The sequence below is a fragment of the Miniopterus natalensis genome, chromosome 19 (assembly GCF_054644295.1).
Source record: "Miniopterus natalensis isolate mMinNat1 chromosome 19, mMinNat1.hap1, whole genome shotgun sequence".
Classification (NCBI taxonomy): Eukaryota; Metazoa; Chordata; class Mammalia; order Chiroptera; family Miniopteridae; genus Miniopterus; species Miniopterus natalensis.
In genome coordinates this window covers 13724541-13748414 of record NC_142099.1, presented here as the reverse complement: position 1 = coordinate 13748414, position 23874 = coordinate 13724541, and the positions used below count along the sequence as shown (strand labels likewise).

General features: G+C 36.9%; 1 protein-coding gene across 6 annotated transcripts in view; it reads left to right on the top strand.

Moving 5' to 3' along the window:
- Positions 1-23874, top strand: part of ASH1L (ASH1 like histone lysine methyltransferase) — a 108170-nt gene that overhangs the window by 34178 nt on the left and 50118 nt on the right. For 5 of the 6 annotated variants that reach the window (XM_016221375.2, XM_016221377.2, XM_016221374.2 and 2 more), the window contains 2 exons: positions 14041-14142; positions 17578-18319. In XM_016221375.2, the coding sequence (XP_016076861.2) occupies positions 14041-14142; positions 17578-18319 (844 nt within the window). Of the gene's footprint in view, positions 1-3040; positions 3086-11920; positions 12117-14040; positions 14143-17577; positions 18320-23874 lie in introns of all 6 variants that reach the window. The other variant, XM_087828264.1, reaches the window with a different exon arrangement.

Sequence of the window (23874 nt, the reverse complement as noted above, 5' to 3'; positions counted from 1 at the left end):
ATTCTAAAATATACCAGCTATAGTTAAAAATATGTGTTAAATTGTTTAATAAATTAAAAAAATATTATAGTAAACAGAGGACTTAACTTTTTAGGAAAATAGGAAGATAGCTTGATAGAAAGGGCTATAAAGAAGGTATGAAGCTGCTCAGTTGTAGGCGCAAAAGTGTATCATTGGCAGATAAATGAAGTGATGCCAGGTATAGCTGGTTCTGGTTTATTTTCCTGGTTTGTTTCTTTTGTGTGAAGATTGGTGAAAACCACAAAATTAGTTCTTGTAGGTAAGTTTGTGACCAGTTGAAGCCATAAGGAAGAATGTGGGATGCATTGCCATTCCGAACAAAACTGCTTTGCTTCATGGTTTACTGCATTTAGTTTTTGTTAGTGTATTCTTTGCTCTGCTGCTAACTTGGTGCTTCAAAACATTAATGTGCTTTGAAAAATCATTTATGAATTCACACAACTTCCATATTATACTGGTATTCTTCTCAATTGATTTTTAGAGAGAGAGAAACATTGATATGAGAGAGAAACATCAATTGGTTGCCTCCCGTACACACCCTTACTGGGGATCAAGCCCACAACCTGGGTATGTGCTCTGACTGGAAATCGAACCGGCAGCCTTTCGGCACATAGGATGATGCTCAGCCAACTGAGCCACAGCGGCTAGGGCTCCCTACAGTTTTTAAAACGTTAATTGCTGAAATGTGAAAATTGGGAACATCTGATAACAATCAACATATTCTGGATTACATTAATGGCTGGGTCTCATAGTGGCATCCATCACCAGCCCCCTTTAGTTGGGGCATGCATTCTTCAGTTTGCCACAGTCCATCAGTTTCCTGTTGTTTGTTATATATGGCCCAATTCAGCTATTTAAGAGGTTGTGTCTAGCACTAAAGAGCATTTGAGTTTGAGGCCCCTAATTTAAGGGTTGTGAGAAGAAGCTTGTAAGAGTTGGAGAAACTGAGGTTAAGGTGAGGCGAGATGACAGGTTAAGTAGTTGAATGTACATGTACATGGCCATTAAAGGCACCCAAGAGGCCATATAAATGAGTCGGAGTGAGTATGAATGTGAGGCTGGATTTCAGGGTCCTCAGGGAATGTGAGAGGGAAATTTATCCAATGCAAAAATATCAGCTTTAAAAACAAGAACTTGCCCTTTTTGCCCTTCTCTTTTAAAAAAATAACACAAAAACATTGAGACCTCTCTGAAGTCACTGTTCTGACACCAGTTCTCTGTCACCAGTCTTCATTTCTTTTCTGATACTACCTGCAGTTAGGGAAGACCTCACAACTTAAGAGAAAAATCCTTTGATGACTGCCTCCACTTAAGATGCCAGCCGAAAATTTCATCATCCCCAGTTCCCTCACACTTCTGCCCAGCAAGCTACAAATTTGGGGCTTCCTGCAATCCTTCAGTTTTGATAATTTGGTAGAACTAATCATAGAACTTACTGAAACCACTTATGATTATAGTTTTATTATTAAGGATATCGATTAGGAATTGAAGAGATGCATGGGGCATTGTCTGGGCAGTAAGGGGGACACAGAGCTTCCATGCCCTCTCTTTGTGGATGTGTTGCCCTCCTAGCACATCATTATATTCATCAATCAGGAAGCTCCAGTAGGCCTGTGTGTCCAGAGTTTTGATTGGGGCTTCATTATATAGGCATGAATGGGCCATGTACTTGAACGCAGTCTGTAACTCCCCTCCATCCACTGTAGATTGGGCTGGCCCAAAGTTTCACCCCTCTAATCATGTGGTTGGTTTTTCTAGTGGCCAACCCCCATTCTGAGGCTATCTCATAATCTACCTTAAGTTACCTCTTTGTTATAACAAGGACACTCCTATACTCAGGGAATTCCAAGGGTTTTTGAAACTATGCTGGGAATCAGAGACCAAGAACAGATATACAGGTGTGGGCAAAAAGTAGGTTTACGGTTGTGAGTCCTGAAACAGTTTATTTTTGTATTATTTATTAATTATTGTACTATTTTCCATATAAACAACTGTAAACCTGTTGCCCACCCCTGTATTATTTATTATATCACAAGTTTAAATTCTTCTGTTAATTGGTCTGTATCATGGAATCTCTCCTCTTCACAATTGTTGATAAGTGGATATTAGTGGGGCTTGTTTTCTAATAGGAATTTTATTTCAGGTACACATGAAAATTGGCTTACCTATCTGCTTAAAACCAGTTGAGAACAAGATTTTTAGTTAAGGACAATAAGTTAAAAGTACTAAATAAATCATGAGGTATCTTCTATTTGGATCACTTTGAATATAAGAACTTGTTTTATTTAGGCAAAGCCTTATATATTAGATTTTTCAACCTTAACTGTTTTGATAGTAGCTGTTGCTTCAGCAATTATTCTGTATCTGTTGTTTTCCAAGTGCAAAAAATACATACATGAATAAGATACAATTTCTGCTCTCAAGGAATTTATAGTTTATCAGAAAACATAGACATGTATACAAATAATTGTTGATAGCTGCTAAAGTTGAGATATTCACAACATGTTTTGGGGAGCACAAAAGAGAGGGACTTACGTAAAAGGAGCTAGGAAAATGTTTTGATTCATTATGCAAGGAATAGAAGGTGAAGACTATATTTCATAAATAAGCTTCTCTGGGTCTGATACTGTGTTTAGGTAACTGTAAATAGTCTGATCTGGGACCCAGGAGATCAGGCTGGAAAGATAGGCAAAGGTAGATCATAAAGCCTCTTGTTTATATAAGATGCCAAGGAGTTTGGGGCTTACGCTATAGGCAATGGGAAGTTACGGATTTTAAAGCAGAACAGCAATTTTTCTGAGTTTATATTGATCACTGTATGATAGATGGATTAGAGAAAGATCAGGTGGACCAGTTTGCAAATTGTCCCACCCAGATATTATAGGGGCTTTAACTTAGTAATAGTGAAGACATTCAGCAGTAGATTTACAAAAAGGGAAGGAAAGGGGGAAAGATTTTAGAATGTATTCAAGATACCCCTCTTGGGCAGTTGGTTGGTGATGTAATTAAATGAAAGGAGGTAGGTATGCAAAAGGTGAAAGTTGGAGATAGACATAGGATGTGGGTTTATGCTGTTCAGTGAGATGAAAGGATCTGTTGTTCAAAGGAAAAATCAAACCTGAACATACAAGTTTTAGATGTGATTGTTGAAGCCATGAGGAGCCATGAGTGATATTTAGGGTGAACACACTGGGTTTCCTAAGGGAGCTAGTGTCAAGAGTGCCAGGTGCTACAGACATCAGTTAGATAAGAACTAAAAGTAGACAGTTTGCTTTGGCAGATTACCTTTTGTGATCTAAGAGCCGTTGCCATAGTGTCAGATGTTAGATTTCTGGGGGTTAAGGAATGAAAGAGAAATGAGGAAATGCAGATAATTGAAATAATTACAGCTTTAAATTTTGTAGTAATTCTGACTAGTTTATTATTTACTTTTTCCTTGTAATGTCAGGGAAATAATTGCATTTTTCCAATCTGTGACTATGTGAGTGTCACACAGTTTTTCTTCTTAAATAAAAAGAGCATAACTAGCCCAGCTGGGCATGGCTCAGCAGTTGAGCTTTGACCTAGGACCCAGGAGGTGGCAGTTGGATTCCCTGTCAGGGCACATGCCCGGGTTGCGGGCTTGATCCCCAGTCGGGGGCGTGCAAGAGGCAGCCGATCAATGACTCTCATCGTTGATGTTTCTATCTCTCTCCCTCTCCTTTCCTCTCTCTGAAATCAATAAAGATATATTTTTTAAAAAGAGCGTAACTAAACATCATGTTATTTTTAATTGACCTTGGTCTTCAGTTGATATTTTTTCCATACATGACTTGAAGATATATTCATTATATATTAATTGATATCCTGTTACAGTGTCCAAAAAAACTACTTACTATATGGTGTATTACAAAATTGTCAGTTACCTTCATGAGATTGTTATCCTAAAACAGCTCTCAAGGGCCAAAGCTGGAACAATTTAAGCAACAAAATAAGTAAGAGTATTGGATTTTAACCTAAAGAATAAGGTAAATATCGATGAGTCCATGCCAATGCCATTAAATGATTAAATAAATGGAGGAACTGGAGAAATCTTCCTTATAACATGTAAACTACTCCCTTCAAGGAGGTAGAACTTAATTCCCTTATTGTTAATTATGGGCTGGGTTTAGTGACCTAGTTCCAAAGAACAGACTATGGAAAGGAAAAAAATAGTAAGTAACCTTATAGTAAAGAGACCTAATAGCACCTTAACCAAGTACAAGGCTAACTTCACCAATAGTAAGTCATCGTGGTGACTTAATATGATTAAGTGGTGATATAATATGATTAGAAGGGAACTTCACGATGCTGGTATTCTTTCCAAAAATCCATAACATAAGAAAACATATAAGAAAACATTTTTTTAAAAAGGACATCGTACAAAATATCTGACCAGTACTCAAATGTATCAAGGACCTAAAAAAACAAGGAAAGATTGAGGAACTGTCACAGATCAGAGAAGATTAAGGAGACATGAGAACTAAAGACAATGTGATATCCTAAATTGGACTCTGGAACAGTAAAAGGAAATAAGTCAAAAAATTATATCAGTGTTAATTTCATAGTTTTGACAAATGTACCATAATTATGTAAAATGTTAAAATTAAGGGAAGTTGGATAAAGGAAGAGAATTCTTGCTCTGTACTGTCTTTACAACTTTTCTATAAATTTAAAATGATTTCAAAGCCAGTTTTTTTTAAAGAGTGGACTACCAGCAACTTTCAGTCAAGATGGAGAAGTAAACACTATGCTCACCTCCTCCCATGACTACATCAAAATTGCAACTAAATTATAGAACCACCACCCTTGAGAACCACCTGAAGAATAGGTGAACAGAACGCCTGTAACTAAGGATATAAAGAAGAAGCCACAATAAGATTGGTAGGAGGGATGGAGACTCAAAATGGGCTGAGCCTTCCCCACATGTAGTGGTTAAGTATCAAGATGGGTATCTCCGTTGCGGAGGTCCTCTCTGAGCAGGAAGGATTCCCAGCCCCATAGCAGGCTCCCCAGCCCAGAGCACCAGTACTGGGAAGAGGAATCCTCTCAATGTGTGTCTGTGAAAATCAGTGGGTATTCCATCCGGGTGAGGCAGATGGCTATCGTAAACCCAGTAGTCCTCTTAAAGGGCCCAGGCACAGACTCCACTCATCCTAAGTTCCAGAGAAAGGACAGAAGCTTGAAAAGCTCCGGGGGCTTGCGGGGAGAAACTGAATTGTCTGGCTTCAGGGCAAGGGCTGGAGGGGCAGCTCTCTCCCCGACAGAAGTCCTGGCAGGCACCACTGTTCCTTTGTTGAGCTCTCTCCCAACAGCCATCAGGTGCAGGTGAGTGCCATATCTGAGTTCATCTACTTAGTTAACACCACTGGTTCCACTCTGGTGATTCCTGGAGTCTTGCCCCATCCTGAACTACTTTTAGCAGCTGTTTCTTACAAGCACCCAGCCTGTGCCGACACAATGGACTTAAAATCTCTCAAAAGATTTGCAGACCCCAAACTGCCTCTAACTTCTGTGTGCCCTTTACCTCTTCCTAAGTGGCCCCTGGCACTAGTGGCATCTAGCCTCTTCAGGGCACCTCCAAGCCCAGCATAGACAACTACCAACCACAGATCACTTTGTAGCTCCTACCAGGTGGCCCTGGGTCAGATATAGGCAGTGACTTCCCTGGGCCTATATCAGAACAACTCCCAAGAGGTCCAGAACCAGCACATCTGGTGGCCAGCTTCAGACAACACCAGACCACGATCTAATTAGCTCCACAAATGACACACCCAAAGGGTGGACTCTGCAAGCATGAGAGCCCCACCAAAGCAAATCCCACTCTGTGGGGTCAGCTGCTGAACAACAGCTGATGTGCTGTTGTCATGTACAATTCTCACAGCCAGTCAGCCTGAGGGTCAGTCCCACCAACTGAAATGCCAGCAACAATCAAGGCTCAACAACAGGAGGGCACACAAAACCCACACAAGGGACACCCTTGGAGCACTCAGCTCAGGTGGCCTGAGAGTCTGCCACTGGACCTGTACAAGACACCTACTACATAAGGCCACCCTGTGAAGGCTGAGAGACATAGCAGGTCTACCTAATACATAGAAAGAGGTGCAGGGAGGCTGCCAAAATGAGACAGACAAATGAAAGAACAGGACAAAACTGCAGAAAAAGAACATAAAAATGGAGACAATCTACCAGATACAGAGTTCAAAAACACTGTTTGTAAGGATGCTTAGTGAGTTTAGGGGAAGAACAGATAACTCAGAACTTACAGAAAGAGAGAGAAACCATAAAAAATAACCTGTCCAGAAGTGAAGAATACAGTAACTGAAATGAAGACTACATTAGATGGAATCAACAGCAGATCACAATAAGCAGAGAATTGAATCAGCAATTTGTAATGCAAGGTAGTAAAAAATACCCAATTGGAACAGCAAAAGGGAAAAAAACCTTATTTTTTAATGAGGATAATTTAAGTGACCTCTGGACATTTACATCATAGGGGTAAGTGACCAGAAGGAGCAGAGAACAAGTGATGGGGAACATATTTGAAGCAATAATGACTGAAAACTTTCCTAACCTGGTGAAAGAGGTAGACATACAAGTCCAGGAAGTGCAAAGAGACCCAAATAAGATGAACCCAAAGAGGCCCAAACCAAGACACATCATGATTAAAATGCCAGAAAGAGAATCTTAAAAGCAGCATGAGAAAAGCAGTGAGTTACATACAAGGGAGCTCCAATAAGACTGTCAGCTGATTTATCAAGAGAGAGCTTTCATACCAGAAGGGATTAGAAACAAAGTGATGAAAACAAGGACCTACAACCAAGATTATCCTGAAAGACTATTACTTAGAATCCAAGGAGAAATGAAGAGCTAACCAGACAAGAAAAGCTAAAGGAATTCATCAGTCAGCTAGCATTACAAGAACAGTTAAAGGGACTTCTTTAAGAAGATGAAAGGGGAAAATTAAAAATATGAAAAATAAAATAGGAATAATTACATTAAGTGTAGTTATGATTATGTAAATGTAAGTGGATTAAATACTCCAATCCAAAGACATACAGAGTGCCCGGCCAGAGTGGCTCGCTCACTTGGTTGAGCATCATCCTGTGCACCGAAATGTTAACTGGTTTGATTCCTGGTCAGTGCACATATCTGGGTTTTGGGTTCAATTCCTGTTCTGCCACGTACAGAAAGCAACTGATCCATCTTTCCCTCTTACATCGATGTTTCTCTCTCTCTTCCCTCCCCCATCCAATTCCTCTCTAAGCATGCCCTTGGGTAGGGATTAAAAAAAGAAGAGCCCAGCCGGGCATGTCTCAGAGGTTGAGTGTAGACCTAGGGTCCAGAAGATCGCGGTTAGATTCCCCGCCAGGACACATGCCCGGGTTGTGGGCTCAATCCCCAGTCGGGGGCGTGCAGGAGGCAGCCGATCAGTAACTCTCATCATTGATGTTTATATATCTCCCTCTCCCTCTCTCTGAGATCAATAAAGACATTTAAAAAAAAAAAGAAATCTTACTATTTGCAACAAATAACGTGGATGAACTTATGGGGTATTATGGTAAGTGAAGTAAGTCAGACAAAGACAAATGCCATTTTATTTATATGTGGATTCTAACAAATGAACAATCAAAACAGAAACAAACTCATACAGAGAACAAATTGATGGTTGCATTTGATAGGTCAGAGGACCGGGGTGAAAAAGGTGAAGGGATTAAGAAGTACAAATTGGTGATCACAGGGATATAAAGTACAGCACAGGCAATATAGTCAGTACTGTAATAACCATGTATGGTGCCCGGAGAGTACTAGAGTTATTGGGAGAATAACTTTGTAAGTGTTAGTTGGAATAAAACAGACATATTTGATATGTTGATGTAATTGAGGAAAATTAAATGAAATCAGGTCAGTGACACAGGCAGGAATGATAGGCCTTCCTATGTAGTCTGGAGCAAGGCATTTAACCTTTTTAATAGTTAGGCACTCAGACTGAATCACTCGAGCAGTTTGGGACTAAGCAAATTAAATCTCATAAAGCTTTAAAAAGAGTAACAGGCCTAATTGTTTAAATGATGTGCATGTGGTGGTTAAGTGTTTTTCTTAAGTTACATAGTCTTCTATACTAACTTATCTACTAACATTCTAAAATCAGCTTGTTGCAAATGAAATTGTAACGAAATTACACACTTTAAGTGAGCCCAGGTTTCACCCGATCCTGGTAACTAATTCTATTTAGTAAGTATCTGTGTTAGATAGACATGAACTAGGCCTAATGAGAAAGAGTTTGTGACCTGAAGTGTCAGGTATTCCATTCCTGTTTTCTAGCATTTCAACTCATAGCTGGCAGTATATGCCAGAACCTGCAACCTGATTTTAAAAATGGGGTGAGCACTATCATGTAGTATTTTTGCATTTATAGATTACAAATTATAGAAAAAGCAGACAGTGGGAAATTATTGTAGCTGTTGATAACTATCCACTAAGAATAAACTGGGGGTAAAATTTTTTGTTCAGAAAAAGTGTATTCACTGTAAAAGCATAATGGTTGAAGCAAAGTATACTGAGCTTTGTTTTCTTTTTAACTGAAGAACGTAAGCATTGATCAGAAATTTCTGATTTATAACACCCATAAGTGAAGTGTGAACATGTCGAGATGAAATCAGAAAATTGATTGTGGTGGTTAGTGCAGTTTGGGGAATTTCCAGAGGAATTTCATTTCAGTGAACTGTTTTGGACATGAGAAAAGCCTAATTAGAAGGAGAAAAACCCAAAAGCAAAAAAACAGAAGAGAGAAAAAATAAAATGGAGAAAAACAGACTTTTTAGCTTAAAAATCGCCAGCATAGGCTCTGAATCATTCCCTCTCAGTACATTTAATTGGTGAGTCAGATAAAATGTATTACTTTCAGTAAGTGTATTTCTCAAAATTGGAATCAGCTGTTTTTATTGTGGAACCAACTCTTATCTCAGCAGTCACCTCATTCAAAAGAAACTTCCAGGGCTACTATGAACTGTGAAACAGCAAAGGATTCAAAACTTGAAACAAAAAAACTTGATCAGATGTTTTTGAATAGTTTGGTATTTTATGCTCATATGCTTTTACTATGGTATCCATTTTTATTATCAGTTTTGATTCAGTCATTGTTTAATGAACATTGCTGATAGCCTTGACTTATAAATGATAAAAGAAGATGAATTTCTTTCTTAAAATTTTGCAACTATTTTAGTTTTGGTGGAAAGGAGTGATTTAAAAATTAGAAATTTGTTTTAAATATGTTACTTTACAATAAATTTTTCTCATCTTTGAACTGACTATTGCACAGTATCCTTTCAAATCTAGCATACTTAACTCTGTTTTACCCTAGTTTACTCAAAGGTATTTCTTTCTAGCATTAGAAACATCAAAGAACCTAACCTGCTCATTCAAACCATTGTGTAGTTACTTGGATCTTTAGAGTTGGACTCCCAACAGTGCATGACCAAAAGTCATGTTTTATTAAGTTATGAAAGTTTTAATAATGGATTTAAACTAAAGAAATACACATTTTATCCAACTGTTGGCTTCATTCACTGTGGGGTTTTTTTGCTAATTTACATTTGTAAATTCCTCATTTTGTTGTCTAGGATACTCAGGGCTTCAGTGAATTAGTTTGAACCTTTATTCCAGTGTTTTCTTTGTGATGCCTTTCCCCATCCCCACAGACACTATTATCAGTGGGAATTTTCTTTATTTATGCCGATATCTTTGCCCATTTGACTCTATCGTTACACCCAGGCGTCTGTAAATGTAGCATTCCTTTTTTTATCTTAGATTTGTTTCATTTCCTCCTGTGTAAGCATCAATCAAGATGTCCTATGACAGATCAACTTTAGAACATCATCTTGGTTTCCACTTGTCATGTATAATGTGAAGATTTCCAGGTTCTTATCCCTTTAAAATGCAGTTATGTTCTTTTTTATTGTTTCAACTTTCTGGCATTCTTATCCATGGTTTCATCTTAAGGTTTTGCTATATAAAAGTACCATCTTTCCCCTTTTTGTCTAATTTGACATAGAACCTGTCTTAATCTTTAAAAGCTCATTGAGTAGTGGCCAAATAAAATTTAGAGATCCTACTATCAAAACAACTTCCAGGGCTCCGTCACATTTCCAAGTTTGTTTTTAATTCTTAATTCCTTTTCTATTATCCCAGTTTATGATATTCTCTTTTCAATTTCCCTCCTTACTAGTAGTCTGCCTACTTTTTTTACATGAAGGCTTCTATTTTTCTAATTGAAATTTTTTTGTGTGTGTAGTAATCAGCTTACATTTATGTTGAAGTCCAATTTTATTTAGTGCTTAATCTATATTTTCTGCTTCATTTATGCGTGTAGAATTTCTAAACCTATTTCTGAAGCTGTTTAAGTGATGGGACACTCAGTAGTGTTTCTACCTAATAGTTTTGTGAATTGAGGAATTCCCATTTATATTCATTGTTTACATCTAAAGTACTTAATTATTTGGCTTTACACTATACTGAAATGAAAAAGTATGGAACTCTCTGGTATCTAAAATTAAAATTATATGTGTTCATCGTGTGTATTATCTGAGGAAGTATCTGATTTTCTTGAACTGAAATACAAACTTCTTGCCCTGTTAATAATGGAGAGTCTTCACATATCCCTCTAGGACGATATAAAATGACCAGTTATGAGATACGAATAAACATTTGTCACATGGTAGAGATAGCAACAAAGCAGTAACTCCCCTGAGGAATGAACCATGATTTAGAAGAACCAAAGAGCCAAATAGGAAAAACAGAAAACTACTTACTTCCCTGGTATAGAGCTGAATAGAAAGCCAGACACTTTCAGGTTGTGACTCATTATTTGGGCACATCTGGTTTTACTGATGTAATCCAGAGCATAATCCCAACCCTGGAGAAGCTACAGTGAAAAATCTGAATTAGAAGATTCACTTAATAGGAGCTTCTTCCAACCTCACAGTTACCTACCAGCCTTGGAGGTAGCTATCTAGTACTTATTAAATGGAGGTACTTATTTTACTAGTACTTCTTATTTAAGAGAAATGCTTGATATTTTAAATTAGTTCCAGTTCCTAATTGAGCATAATGTGAGTTAGAGTGCTTTAATAATCCAACCTTCAAATATGTTTACTTGCCTACATCTTATAGTTTAATTTGTAGCAGAGCCAGGAATCAAGCTCACCATGCCTTACTCCATAGTCCATGTGCTTAAGACTATACTACACTCAGTTGTGCATTGCATTCTGTTTTAGGTTTTGAAGCATAGGTACGTTGGTCTCCTTTGAAATGAACATGCTTGTTCTCTTTGGGTATTATCTTGCTGTTCCCCAGCCACCCAATTGCATGATGGCGCTTATAAAACAGTATACTTCTGGCAGTTTGGGAGATAATGTTTTCAGATTTCATATGATTAGGCCAGTTTTGACCTGCTTTTGAACGTCTTTTATAGGGTGCTGCCTCTTGCACAAAAGTTTACATCATCATTTTCCAGTCTTAAACCTGGTTGCTTTACATCCTTAGGTAATATTTTTTTCAGGTATCCTCATTCTCTCACTGCTTAAGCAATGTTTTAAAATGAAGTAAGGGTCCAGATCTGATGATTACCAAGCCCTAGAGGTCTGTGTCTCAGGAATACAACTTGATTCCCCTCAAATATGGAATATTGTCGAGAACAGTTCTGTCTGAACAGGGAATTCAAACAGACTTAAAAATGAAAATGAGAACCTTCCTGAATGAAGTTTTATTCTAATCTCCTATTAAATCCTAAGAATAGGCTGCTGGCCTCCATTACTTTCAGGAAATGAAAAATGGCTCAGAAGCTAAGTAAGCTAAGCCATCTCTTTCTCAATTGTTTCAGTTTCTCAGGAATTGCTGTACAATGCTGCCAATAACGATCTCCGGGGATCTGACCCCCATTCCACCTCCCACTGCCTCCTCTGCAGCTCCAGATGCCACCAAAAGAAGGAGCTTTGAAGAAAGTGCCTGTACCCTCTTTTACCCTGAGGTGGGTGAGGCCAGGCAGGGTGATTCTCAGGATATCCTGATGATCAAAGGTATAGTTGAAGCCTTCATCAAGAATTTCTTGAAGATGACCAAGGAATTTGGGAAATGTTACCAAATAGCATAGAAACTGAAGACGGAGCTCAAGAGTGGGTGGCACAAATGCCACCTGAAATGTAATACATGCTGACATACATGACCCTAAATAAGCTCCTTGAGGACAGACTGTTTTTATATCTATCCCCCAACCTCTACAAGGTCTGGCATAGTACCAAGCGTATAAACTATATTCAATAAATGTTAGTTTGTGATTGAGAGAAAAGACTCTATAGAAAGTGCTCTCCAACCTTTCTTTCCTTAGCACTTAATGTAGGATTGTTTTCCCATTCATCAAGAGAAGAGTAATAAAGGGAGTTCAGTTATGTCTCAAGCTTCTTGGCCGCTTTTGTCTTCTGTCTGGCTCTGTGTCTGAGTAGGAAATATTTATCTGTCCATTATATAAATTTTCCAGTATTAATACTCAAATATATGTCTTCATTGATATCTGGGCTTTTACTTCTTAGGTATTTTACTGTATTTAGCTATGTGATGGAAATCTTATCTGAACCACAGTCTAGGGGTTTTTAAATCCCTTTGTATCTATTTTTAAGATTCGATAATAAACAACCTTGCTTCTTGATTAGATCTTGCCTTAATTATCACTGTGTTTCAGAAGTAGGATGTACTATCACAACATCAATTTCCCAGAAATCTAACTTGTTAATCTTGAAAGGCAATCCATAGTCTCATATCTCACCTGAGCAATCCTAAGAGTCTGCTAAAAGAGTATTTGCAGTGATGTGATTGAAGATATTATGTAATTAAAATAAAGCTCACAGTTTACTTTTTCTTGTAGAGAAAGGGAGATACTAGAAACTTAGCTGCACTCAGTTCTTCAGTTTGTCCTTCACTTCTTCATTAAGGAATTTGTCCTTCACTTCTTCATTAAGGAGTTAACTCTTATTAGGGGCAGATCGTAAAAATCTCATCTTCAAGTATTAGATTTCTTGTACCTTTTGTGCCTCCAGTTATATGTAAGGCTTTTTATTTGTAACTTTTTTCAAATTAAAAGTGCACATTTCAGAGCGCTACTAGTTTTTTGACAAACATGAGATGGACATTCCTTATGTATTCTCAACAGCTAGCTTTTTAAGTTATAAGGAATCCAGTCAGAACCAAGTATATTTTATTCAGGAAGATAGTCTTTCCTGAATGACATACTTAAAACTCCAGTAAGAGATGTGTTAAGTTATGCTGCATTGACTTGGGGTTTTGGAGAACTATGAAACTTTTTGAAAGGAAATTGAGTTTCTTTGTCTTCATGAGCTTTTATGTTTATAACCAAAGAACCTTAAATGTACAGCTTTAAAGGGGGGTTATTCTACTTCATGGATACAGTAGTCACATTTAGAATATGCTGCAGAGGAAAAACATAGAATATGAAAATGACCTCTGTCGATTAGATAAAGCATGTGGATTTTAGGTCTAACCCTTCAATTTTCATCTCTGATTCTATTGAATGAAACAATCAGGTTGCATTGTAAGTTTTGTTTTTCAGTTTATATGGTGAATTGGAATTAATAATCAGGAACATATTTGGTTAGGATATTGTTAGTGATTTTTATCAATATCTCAACTATATATTTCACAGTAATACATAAGAACTAAATTACTCTGTTTGTTCTTCCACTAAAACTAGGTGTTCCTCGGTTAATCTAACAGGAGAAATTATGTGTATGAAACCTGTGAAATTCTGTCGGCAACATCTAGTGTGGTTTGTCCCTGCTTATTTTCCTCTTATTGTCAGCTTAAAAATCGTATTATTACAGGGAATGGCAGTGGCAACAACTAAAATGTTACAGTGCTAACACAGAATGGTTTAACATTATTTTTAGACTTGAATTTTCCTATGATTTCTATCTTTCCGTGTTTCTCCAGGTTCCCAAACAACCTCAGATAAGTCTTCCCAGCGACCATCAGAGAGTATGAACTGTAGCCCTACCCGGAAGAGGTCTTCATCTGAAAGTACTACTTCAACAGGCAAGTGCTGTTTGTTTTACCAGACTTTGAAGATAATTTCCCATGTGTTACTTGTGAATAGACTTAAATTATAATATTGTACACTTGCCCGGCCGGGCGTGGCTCAGCGGTTGAGCGTTGACCTAGGATCCAGGCGATCAGGGTTCGATTCCCAGTCAGGGCACATGCCCGGTTGCGGGCTTGATCAATCACTCTCTCATCGTTGAAGTTTCTATCTCTCTCTCCCTCTTCTTTCCTCTCTCTGAAATTAATAAAGATATATTTAAATACATATATATATTGTACACTTGCAATAAAAATTATAATTTGTATTGACTTATAATATATTGTATAAAAAAAGTCACTCTGGGATGTGAAAATCAGTAATAATGTACATTAAAACAATATAATAGTTTTCCTCTTTTACCTCTTTGTGTCCAGCTAGTCGTACAGTAGTCCTCCCTTATCCACGGGGGATCTGTTCCAAGACCCCCAGTGAATGCCAATAATCACAGATATTACTGAATCATATATGTTTTCTGTTCATGTCTCTACCCACAAATTTAATGCCTTTTTCATTTTTTATCACTCACCATGGTCATAACTTCCACAGTTTGAGATGTGACAGCAAAACTAGCATGAATTTCTTTTTCCTCCTCTGTAGTTTCTCAGATAGAAAATTCATTCTTACTGCAGATTTCTATAACCTCAGCATATGATTTTTTTTTTCTTTCCCTATTAAGAACTTAAGAACTTTCACCTTTTCATTTAAAGGAAGTACTTTACAGCTTCTTTTTGACATATCCCAATTGCCAGCATCACAACTCTTGCAATTTGAGGCTGTTGTTAAGTAAAATAATAACACTTAATTGAACACAAGCACTGCTATATGGAAACAGTTATAACCTGATAACATAGAACGCTACTAACTAACGAGGTGGATAGCATGTACAGCTGGATATGTTAAACAAAGGGATGATTCCTCCCATGTGGGACAGAGAGGGACTACATGAGATTCATGACACTGCTCACAATAGTGCAACATTTTAAACTTATAAATTGCTTATTTCTGGAGAGAGAGTCATTGATCAGCTGCCTCCTGCACGCCCCCTGCTGGGGATCGAGCCCACAACCCAGGCATGTGCCCTGACGGGGAATCGAACTGAGATCTCCTGGATCATAGGCTGATGCTTAACCACTAAGCCACCCTGGCCCGGCGAGAAGATTTCTGTTTTTTTGTTCATTTAGTTGTTTTTTGTTTTGGTGTTTTTTTTTGTTTTTCAGATTTCCCAATTAAGTGACATCATATGGTATTTGTCTTTCTCTGACTTTCACTTAGCGTAATACCCTCTAAGTCCATTCATGTTATCACAAATGGTTAAATTTCATTCTTTTTATGGCCAAGTAATATTCCATTGTAAATATGTACCACATCGTCTTTATCAATGGGAACTTAGGTTACTTCCATATCTTGGATATTGTAAATAAAGATTCAGTGAACATAGGGATACAGATATCTTTTTGAATTGTTTTGGATTTTGTTGGTTAAATACCTAGGAGTAGCTGGGTCATATGGTAATTCTATTTTTAATTTTTTGAGGAACCTCCATACTGTTTTCATAGTTGCTGTACCAATTAACAATCCCACCAACAGTGTACAAGGGTTCCCTTTTCTCTCTGTCCTTGCCACCACTTGTTTGTTTATTTATTGATGCTGGCCATTCTGATAAACTTAAGGTGATAAATAAGTTTTAATTTACATTTCTCTGATGAATAGTGACACTGAGCATCTCTTCATATGTCTATTGGCCGTCTGTATGTCTTTGGAGAAATGTCTATTCAGATACTCTGCCCATTTTTTTATTGGATTGTTTGCAGGGTTTTTGGTGTTAAGTTGTATGTGTTTATTTTGGATATTAACTCCTTATTGGATGTATCGTTGGTGAATATCTTCTCCCATTTAGTACGTTGTCTTTTCGTTTTGTTGATGGTTTCCTTTGCTGTGTAAAATCTTTTTAGTTTGATGTAGTCCCATTCATTTATTTTTCCTTTTGTATCCCTCGGCTGAGGAGACATGTCAAAAAAATATGACTAAGAGTGATGTCAAAGAATTTATTGCCTATGTTTTCTTCTAGGAGTTTTATGGTTTTAGGTCTTACACTTAAGTCTTTAATCTGCTTTGAGTTTATTCTTGTATATGGTGTAAGAAACTGGTTTCTTTTTTTTTTCTTCACATGTATCTGTCCAGTTTTTCCAACACCATTTATTGAAGAAACTGTCTTTACCCATTGTATATTCTTGCCTCTTATGTCATTCACCATATGGGTGTGGGTTTATAGTCTGGGCTCTCTGTTCTGTTCCATTGGTCTATTTGTCTGTTTTTATGCTAGTTCATGCTGTTTTAATTACTATAGCCTTGTAAGTATAGAAAGAACTTTGTTCTTTCTCAAGATTGCTTTGCTATTTGGGTCTTATGTGGTTTCATATAAATTTTAAAACCATTTATTGTAGTTCTGTGAAAAATGCCATTGATATTTTAGTAGGGATTACATTGAATATGTAGATTGCTTTGGGTAGTACGAATATTTTAATTATGTTAATTCTTATCCATGAGCACGATACATTTCTCCGTGTATTTGTATCTTCTTCAGTTTCTTTCTCCATTGCCTTATATATCCAGGTATATATTTTTTGATGCAGTTATAAATGGGATTGTTTTCTCTTTTTTAATCCTCACCAAGGATAATTTTTCCATTGATTTTTTAAGAGAGAGTAGAAGAGAGGGAGGGAGAGAAGGAGGCGGGGAGAGAGAGAGACAAAAGAGAGAGAAACATTGATTTGTTGTTGCATTTATTTACGCATTCATTGGTTGATTTTTGTATGTGCCCTGCCTTGGAATCGAACCTCCAACCTGGCATATTGGGAGGACACTCACCAACTGAGCTACCTGGCCAGAGCTGTATAGATTTTTTTATTATAATTTTAAAGCTTTATCTAAGAAAAGAGCTTCACTTCTATTCCTTTGCACTTGTGACATTGGCAGAAAAAGTACTGAACTAGCAATATTATCTGTATTTAAAGTTTAGGTCTTTATCCAAAAGCCAGTATTCCTTTCACTGTCGTGTCCTTTATTTTTTGGACCTTGATTTTTGAAGAAATTAATTCTTTCTTCTTTCTGTTCCTCATCTCAAAGAGTGAGAATTGTTGTGTTTTAACCTACATATCATTAAGGAAATATGGGCCAATTTTGAATTTATTATGGTTACTGTAATGTATCTATTCATGAAGGTATGCTATCAGCTTGCCTGTGAAAGACTAATGCATATGATATTATGATGTTTAATCTTGCTGTGAAAAATAGAGCAGTATTTCTTGTCTTTTGTCCTATATAAAGAGATAGTTAAATAATTAGCTGTGTTCAGTTTTTATATGTGTGTGGTTTGTCATCTTATTTAGTGAATGGAGTTCCCTCTCGAAGTCCAAGATTGGTTTCTTCTGGGGATGACTCTGTGGATAGTCTGCTGCAACGAATGGTACAACATGAGGACCAAGAGCCCCTGGAGAAAAATATTGATGCTATGATTGCATCTGCCTCTGTGCCACCTTCCTCCAGTCCAGGCCATAGCCATAGCAAGGAGCGAACCCTGGGAAAACCAGACAGCCTTCTAGTGCCTGCAGTCCCCAGTGACTCCTGCAGTAATAGCATTTCACTCCTTTCTGAAAAGTTGCCAAGCAGCTGTTCCCCTCATCATATAAAGAGAAGTGTAGTGGAAGCTATGCAGCGCCAAGCTCGGAAAATGTGCAATTATGACAAAATCTTGGCCACCAAGAAAAATCTGGACCATGTCAATAAAATTTTAAAAGCCAAAAAACTTCAAAGACAGGCCAGGACAGGAAATAACTTTGTGAAACGCAGACCAGGTCGACCTCGGAAATGTCCCCTCCAGGCGGTGGTATCAATGCAAGCATTCCAGGCTACCCAGTTTGTCAGCCCAGAATTGAATGAAGGCGAAGAAGGAACAGCACTACACCTTGGTCCTGATACAGTTACAGATGTCATTGAAGCTGTTGTTCAGAGTATAAACCTGAATTCAGAACATAAGAAGGGGTTGAAGAGGAAAAGTTGGCTTTTGGAAGAACAGGCCAAGAAAAAACAGAAGCCATTTCCAGAACAAGAAGAACAAGAGCATACTAAATGGTAATTCCTTGTTTAACATTTTATCTGAGTAAACTAGTTTTTATACAAGTGTAACATATCCATGCAGCTGCATAATTCAGTTAATGTTAAAATCTTTTATTATATAAGACCTACTCTTCTCTGTTCAATTTAAAGTGTTCTTATTCATGGCTGTCCAAAATTACAAATAATTAAGAAGCAAAGGGGATGTAATAAGCGAGTTCAAGACCCTCACTTTACAGATGGGGAAATCTAGGCCCAGAGAGATTGTATATTTTATTGAGTATATAGTTATGTAAGTAGAATTATTTTTACTATCACACTCTTTTATCTTTACTGTGTTCTAAACTTTTCATCCTATCATCAAATAATTTTTAAATCTTCCTGCATGTTAGATTTATTTTCTTCATAGTTTCCTTTTTATATTTTTACTTTTTTCTTAAAGGTATAGAGTAGAAAGCCAAAAATAACCAAAAAAAACACACAAAACCATTTAATCCTTTTGTTTTCTATCCAACCATTTCTTTACCTGAAGGTTTATTTGATACTTTTAAATGAATCAGTACTATATTCACCATTTGCAAATGGCTTTAGCTTTACTAAATGCATCATGCTCGGTCTCATTCACATTACAGCCCTTGTTCACAGTGAGAGAAATACAGATTGAAGCTGCTAGGTACATTTTAAGTCTTTTAACATATATTTTCAAATTACCCTCTTGAAAGCCACACCTGTTTATACCTTTACTAACATTACACAGTAATAGTTGTATACTATTTACCCCACCTTATCTACCCTGAAAATTGTCTTTTTTAAGTAATTTTTTTATGTTTTTATTTTTTAATCCTCACTGGAGGATACTTTTTCCATTGCTTTTCAGAGAGAGTGGAAGGGGGGGGAGACAGAGAAAAGGTGATATAAGAGAGACACATCAATTGGTTGCCTCCCTCATGTGCCCCGACCAGGGCCAGGGATTGAGCCTGCAACCGAAGAATGTGCCCTTGGCCAGAGTTGAACCAGGACCCTTCAGTCTGCAGCCGACACTCTAACTAACCATTGAGCCAAACCAACTAGGGCAAAAATTATGTTTTCAAAAATCATTATCAACCTGATACAGGTGAAATGTACTTCCTTAATGTTACTTCCTACTTGTTTCAATTCGCACTTATTTGTGTGTAGAAGATTAGTATTTGTTTATATTCCTTACTTGTTTTTTTTTTAATTTTTTAAGTGCTCATACAGTCAGACTATTAATTCTTCATGTTTGTTCTTTGACATTCGGTTTTCTTTATATTTTCTCTCCATACATCAGCAGAACAGTTAATCAGCCTTTTTCTCTTATCACTTGCCTTGGTGAATCCTATTTGTTGGGAGGTTTTTCATACCTCTCTATGCATACATCTGTGAAAACTCTTGTTTTTTTCTAGAGAATGTATGGGATTTCAGTGTTTTTCATGAGTAATACATGCTTATAAGTAAATCAGTGAAACTAGAAATTTATTGATTCAAAAGTTAAAATTCTTTTTTCATGTGATCTCATCCTCCCAGACCTGTTCTTCTCATGGGTAAAAGTGTTAAACAGGATATTATGTATCCTTTGATGCCTTTTCTTATGCATTTATAAATATGAACATATGCAGATCTGTTGTTTCATGTAATTAGTATCATACTATACCTAATTTTTTAACTTAACTTTTTTTCTTTATGTATCTTGGAGATCTTGCCATTAGTACATACAATTATCCTACTCCATGCTAAGAATATATCATAATTTATTTAATTATTCTCCTTCGGTAGATTGCATATTACTTTTTTAGATGTAGGACCTTAAATCAGTTGAAATTTACTTTCATGTAAGGTATGGGTTAATGTTATATTTATGGCCAGTCATTATCAAGGTCACAAATTTGTAAGCATGGCTATTTTTATGTTGCAGGTAATTATATTTGTATTCCCAGTGGATTTTAGTAGTGTTTTTCTTTTGTTTTATTTCAGCTCTTTTAGAAAGGCAAAAGAAAAATTTAATTTAAAAAGAGATTTACTGTTTTCAAATTTTTATGTGATGATCTTACCACTATTATTTTTTATCATCTCCCTACTTATTTGAAATGACACCTTTATTGTATACTAAATTCTTATATCTCTTTGGCTCTTAGGGTCTTTTTTTCAGATTTTTATATGCTCTTCCCACCAGTCTGTTTCAGTATCACTGTTATTCTGTTTTAATTACTGAAGCTTTAAAATCCTTCTACAAAGCGAATGATTTCTGCTTTCACTGTACTTAGAAAGTGACAGTTCATAACATCTTGATCATTCACTTTAGGAAGGCTCATCTTAGAAATGTGCTTCAAAGAGAAAAGGCTTTATTTCACATAAGCTTTTTTGTCCCAATTAATTCTAGTGTCATTGTCAGCAATATTAAACACAGTTATTTTCCACAAAACTATATTCTGAAATGGGATGAGATTATGAAGAGAAAGATACAGTTTCTACTCTAAAGAGATTGTGCAGGAAGGGACATGACACAGTGAGTTCCCAGAGACAGCAGTTTTTCACCTTTCTCTAACTGGAACCTACTATAATACTTGTTATGTAGCAGGAGTTTATTCATTTCTTTCTTTAATAAGTATTTATTGCAAAATTATTTATTCCATGTGCTGAAGATAGATAAAATATATGTAATTATAGATATATTCCCTTTCCTCATGGATCTTAAAGTCTAAGTGCTATTATGAAAAGCTATTCAGCCCAGTCGGTGTGGCTCAGCAGTTGAGTATCAACCTATGATCCAGGAGATCCCAGTTCGATTCCCAGCCAGGGCACATGCCTGTGTTTCAGGCTTGATCCCCAGCAGGGGACGTGCAGGAGGCAGCCAATCAATGACTCTCATCATTGATGTTTCTATCTCTCTCCCTCTCCTTCCCTCTCTCTGAAATCAGTAAAGACATATTTAAAACCAAAAAAAAAGTTATTTAGGTTTATGAGGATATATCATAGAGGTAATTGACTTATTTTTCCTGTGAAAGTAATGAGTATGCCACAATCTTAAGAATACACATTATATGTTATTTAAAGGAACAAAGCTAGAGCAAACGTTATAGGCTGATAAGTGTGAAAATGCATGGGATGTTTAGAGAAGTTGAAAAAAGCTTTTGCAGCCAAAACAAAGTGAATTAGAGTAGTATAGTGTTAAATGAGTGTAGGGGAAAGGTTGTGGGGACCAGATCATTCAGAAAGCCTGTATGCCGTGTTAAAGAGCTTGGTCACTATTTGTGATTAATAACAAACCAGAATGCCAAAGAAGGGTATGATGGTTATGAGCTGAGTTCTAGACTGGATTCAGCTTCTGGTTCTAAAAGGAAAAAAGATAAGTTTTCAAAACTTGGGTAGCCCTGACGAGTGTGGATCAGTTGGTTGGGTGTCATCCCATACACTGAGAAGTTGCTGGTTCCATTCCAGTGAGGGCACGTGCCTGGGTTTCAGGATTGATCCCCGTTGGAGGGTATGCAGGCGGCAGCCGATCAGTGTTTCTCTCTCTGTCCTTCTCCCTTCCTTTCTCTCTAAAAATCAATTAAAAATCTTAAAAAAGGGGGGGAGGGGTAAAAAAAAATCATAATAAAAATATTTAGAACTAAATACTGTGCTACATAGTGAAACTTATGGCTTATATCTAAAGCGGTATGTAGTGGGAGGTTCACAGGCTTTAATGCTTATATCATTTTAAATGCTTAAAAATTTATGAACTAGGTGACTAATTAATAAATTAGTTAAACAAAATAAGTCCCCAAATGGTGAAGAAAGTTAATAAAACATATATATTGAATTAACAAAATAAAAGTATAATAGAGAAAATCACTGAAAACCAAAGTTCCTTGAAAACTAAGAAATATACAAACTTTGACCCCAGCCAGGTACCTCAGTTGGTTATAGAGTATCATCCCGATTTGCCAAGATTGTGAGTTTGATCTCCTATCAGGGCACATACAAGAATCAACCAAAGAATGCATAAATAAGTGGAGCAACAAATGGATGTTTCCCTTCCTCTCTCTCTAAAATTAAAAAATAAATATACAAACTTCTGGTAATCAATAAAGAGAAAGTGAATAATAAAATTAGGAATTAAAAAGGAGAGCTATATATGAGAGATTAAAAAATGACTACTAGCCTGGCTGGTGTGACTCAGTTGGTTGAGAGTCGTCCCATGCACCAGATTATTACCGGTTAGAATCCTGGTCAGGACACATCCCTGGGTTGCTGGCTTGATCCCCAGTAGGGGGCGTGCAGGAGGCAGCCAATCTATGCTTCTTTCTCATAAATGTTTCTCTCTCTCCCTCTCCCTTCCTTTCTCTCTCAAAATCAATTTTTTTAAAAAAATTTAAAGTGACTACTATAAGAACTTTATGTCCAACAGATTGGAAAATTCAGTTGAAATGTATGTGTTTCTAGGGGGAAAAAACCTACTCCAGAAGACATAGCCTGAGTGCTCCTGTTATGTAAATTGATTCTATAATTTTAAATTGTGCCACAAAGAAAACACCAGGACCATACAGTTCAAAAGAGAGTTCTACCACACTTTAAAGAAAAATATCAGCCCTGCTGGGCGTGGCTCAGCAGTTGAGCGTCGACGTAGGATCCAGGCGGTTGGGGTTCGATTCCCCTGTCAGGGCACATGCCCAGGTTATGGGCTCGATCCCCAGTCGGGGGCGTGCGGAAGGCAGCCGATCAATGACTCTCTCATCATTGATGTTTCTCTCTCTCTCTCCCTCTCCTTTCCTCTCTCTGAAATCAATAAAGATATATTTAAATATATATATTTAAGTCTGCTTAATACACTTTAGACAATATGAGGGGAGTGAGGAAGATATACACATACAGAAAATATATAAATATAAGTAATCCATTTGTTTTTTTTAATTATTGATTGATTTTAGAGAGAAAAAGAGAGAAATATCCGTTTGTTGTTCCACTTATTTTTGCATCCACTGGTCTTGTTTGTGCCCTGACCAGAAATCAAACCCACAGCCGTGGAATATCAGGTCGACTCTCTAACCAGCTGAGTTAGCTGCTCAGCCAGAGCAAGTCATCAGTTTCAAAATTTTTTAATAAAGTTAACACACATGTAGATATAAAACGGAAGATTATATAGAACGTTGCTAGCACCCCATGATCCTTCCCAATCATAAACTGCTTCCTTACCAGTAGATATAGTCAGTCTCCTAACTTTTAAGGACACCGCATCTTTACCTTTTTTATACCATTTAAGTATGTAACCATAGACCATGTAGTTTAGTTTATCCTTCCTGAACTTCATTGAAATGGAATTCACAAGGCATACGCTTTTGTGTGTCACATTTTTTGCTCAACATATACATGTTAAACTATCTTTGTTGTTGCATGTTGCTGTAGTTACCTTTGTTTTGTTACTGTATAGCAATCCATTGTTTGTCTATAATACAGTTTTTCCATTTTAATGTTGGGTTATTTCCAGTTTGAGGCTATTATCTAAAAATGCTGCTCTTAATATTACTCTAATGTCCATTGTGGATTTGGGCACTAATTTCTCTAAGGTATATCCC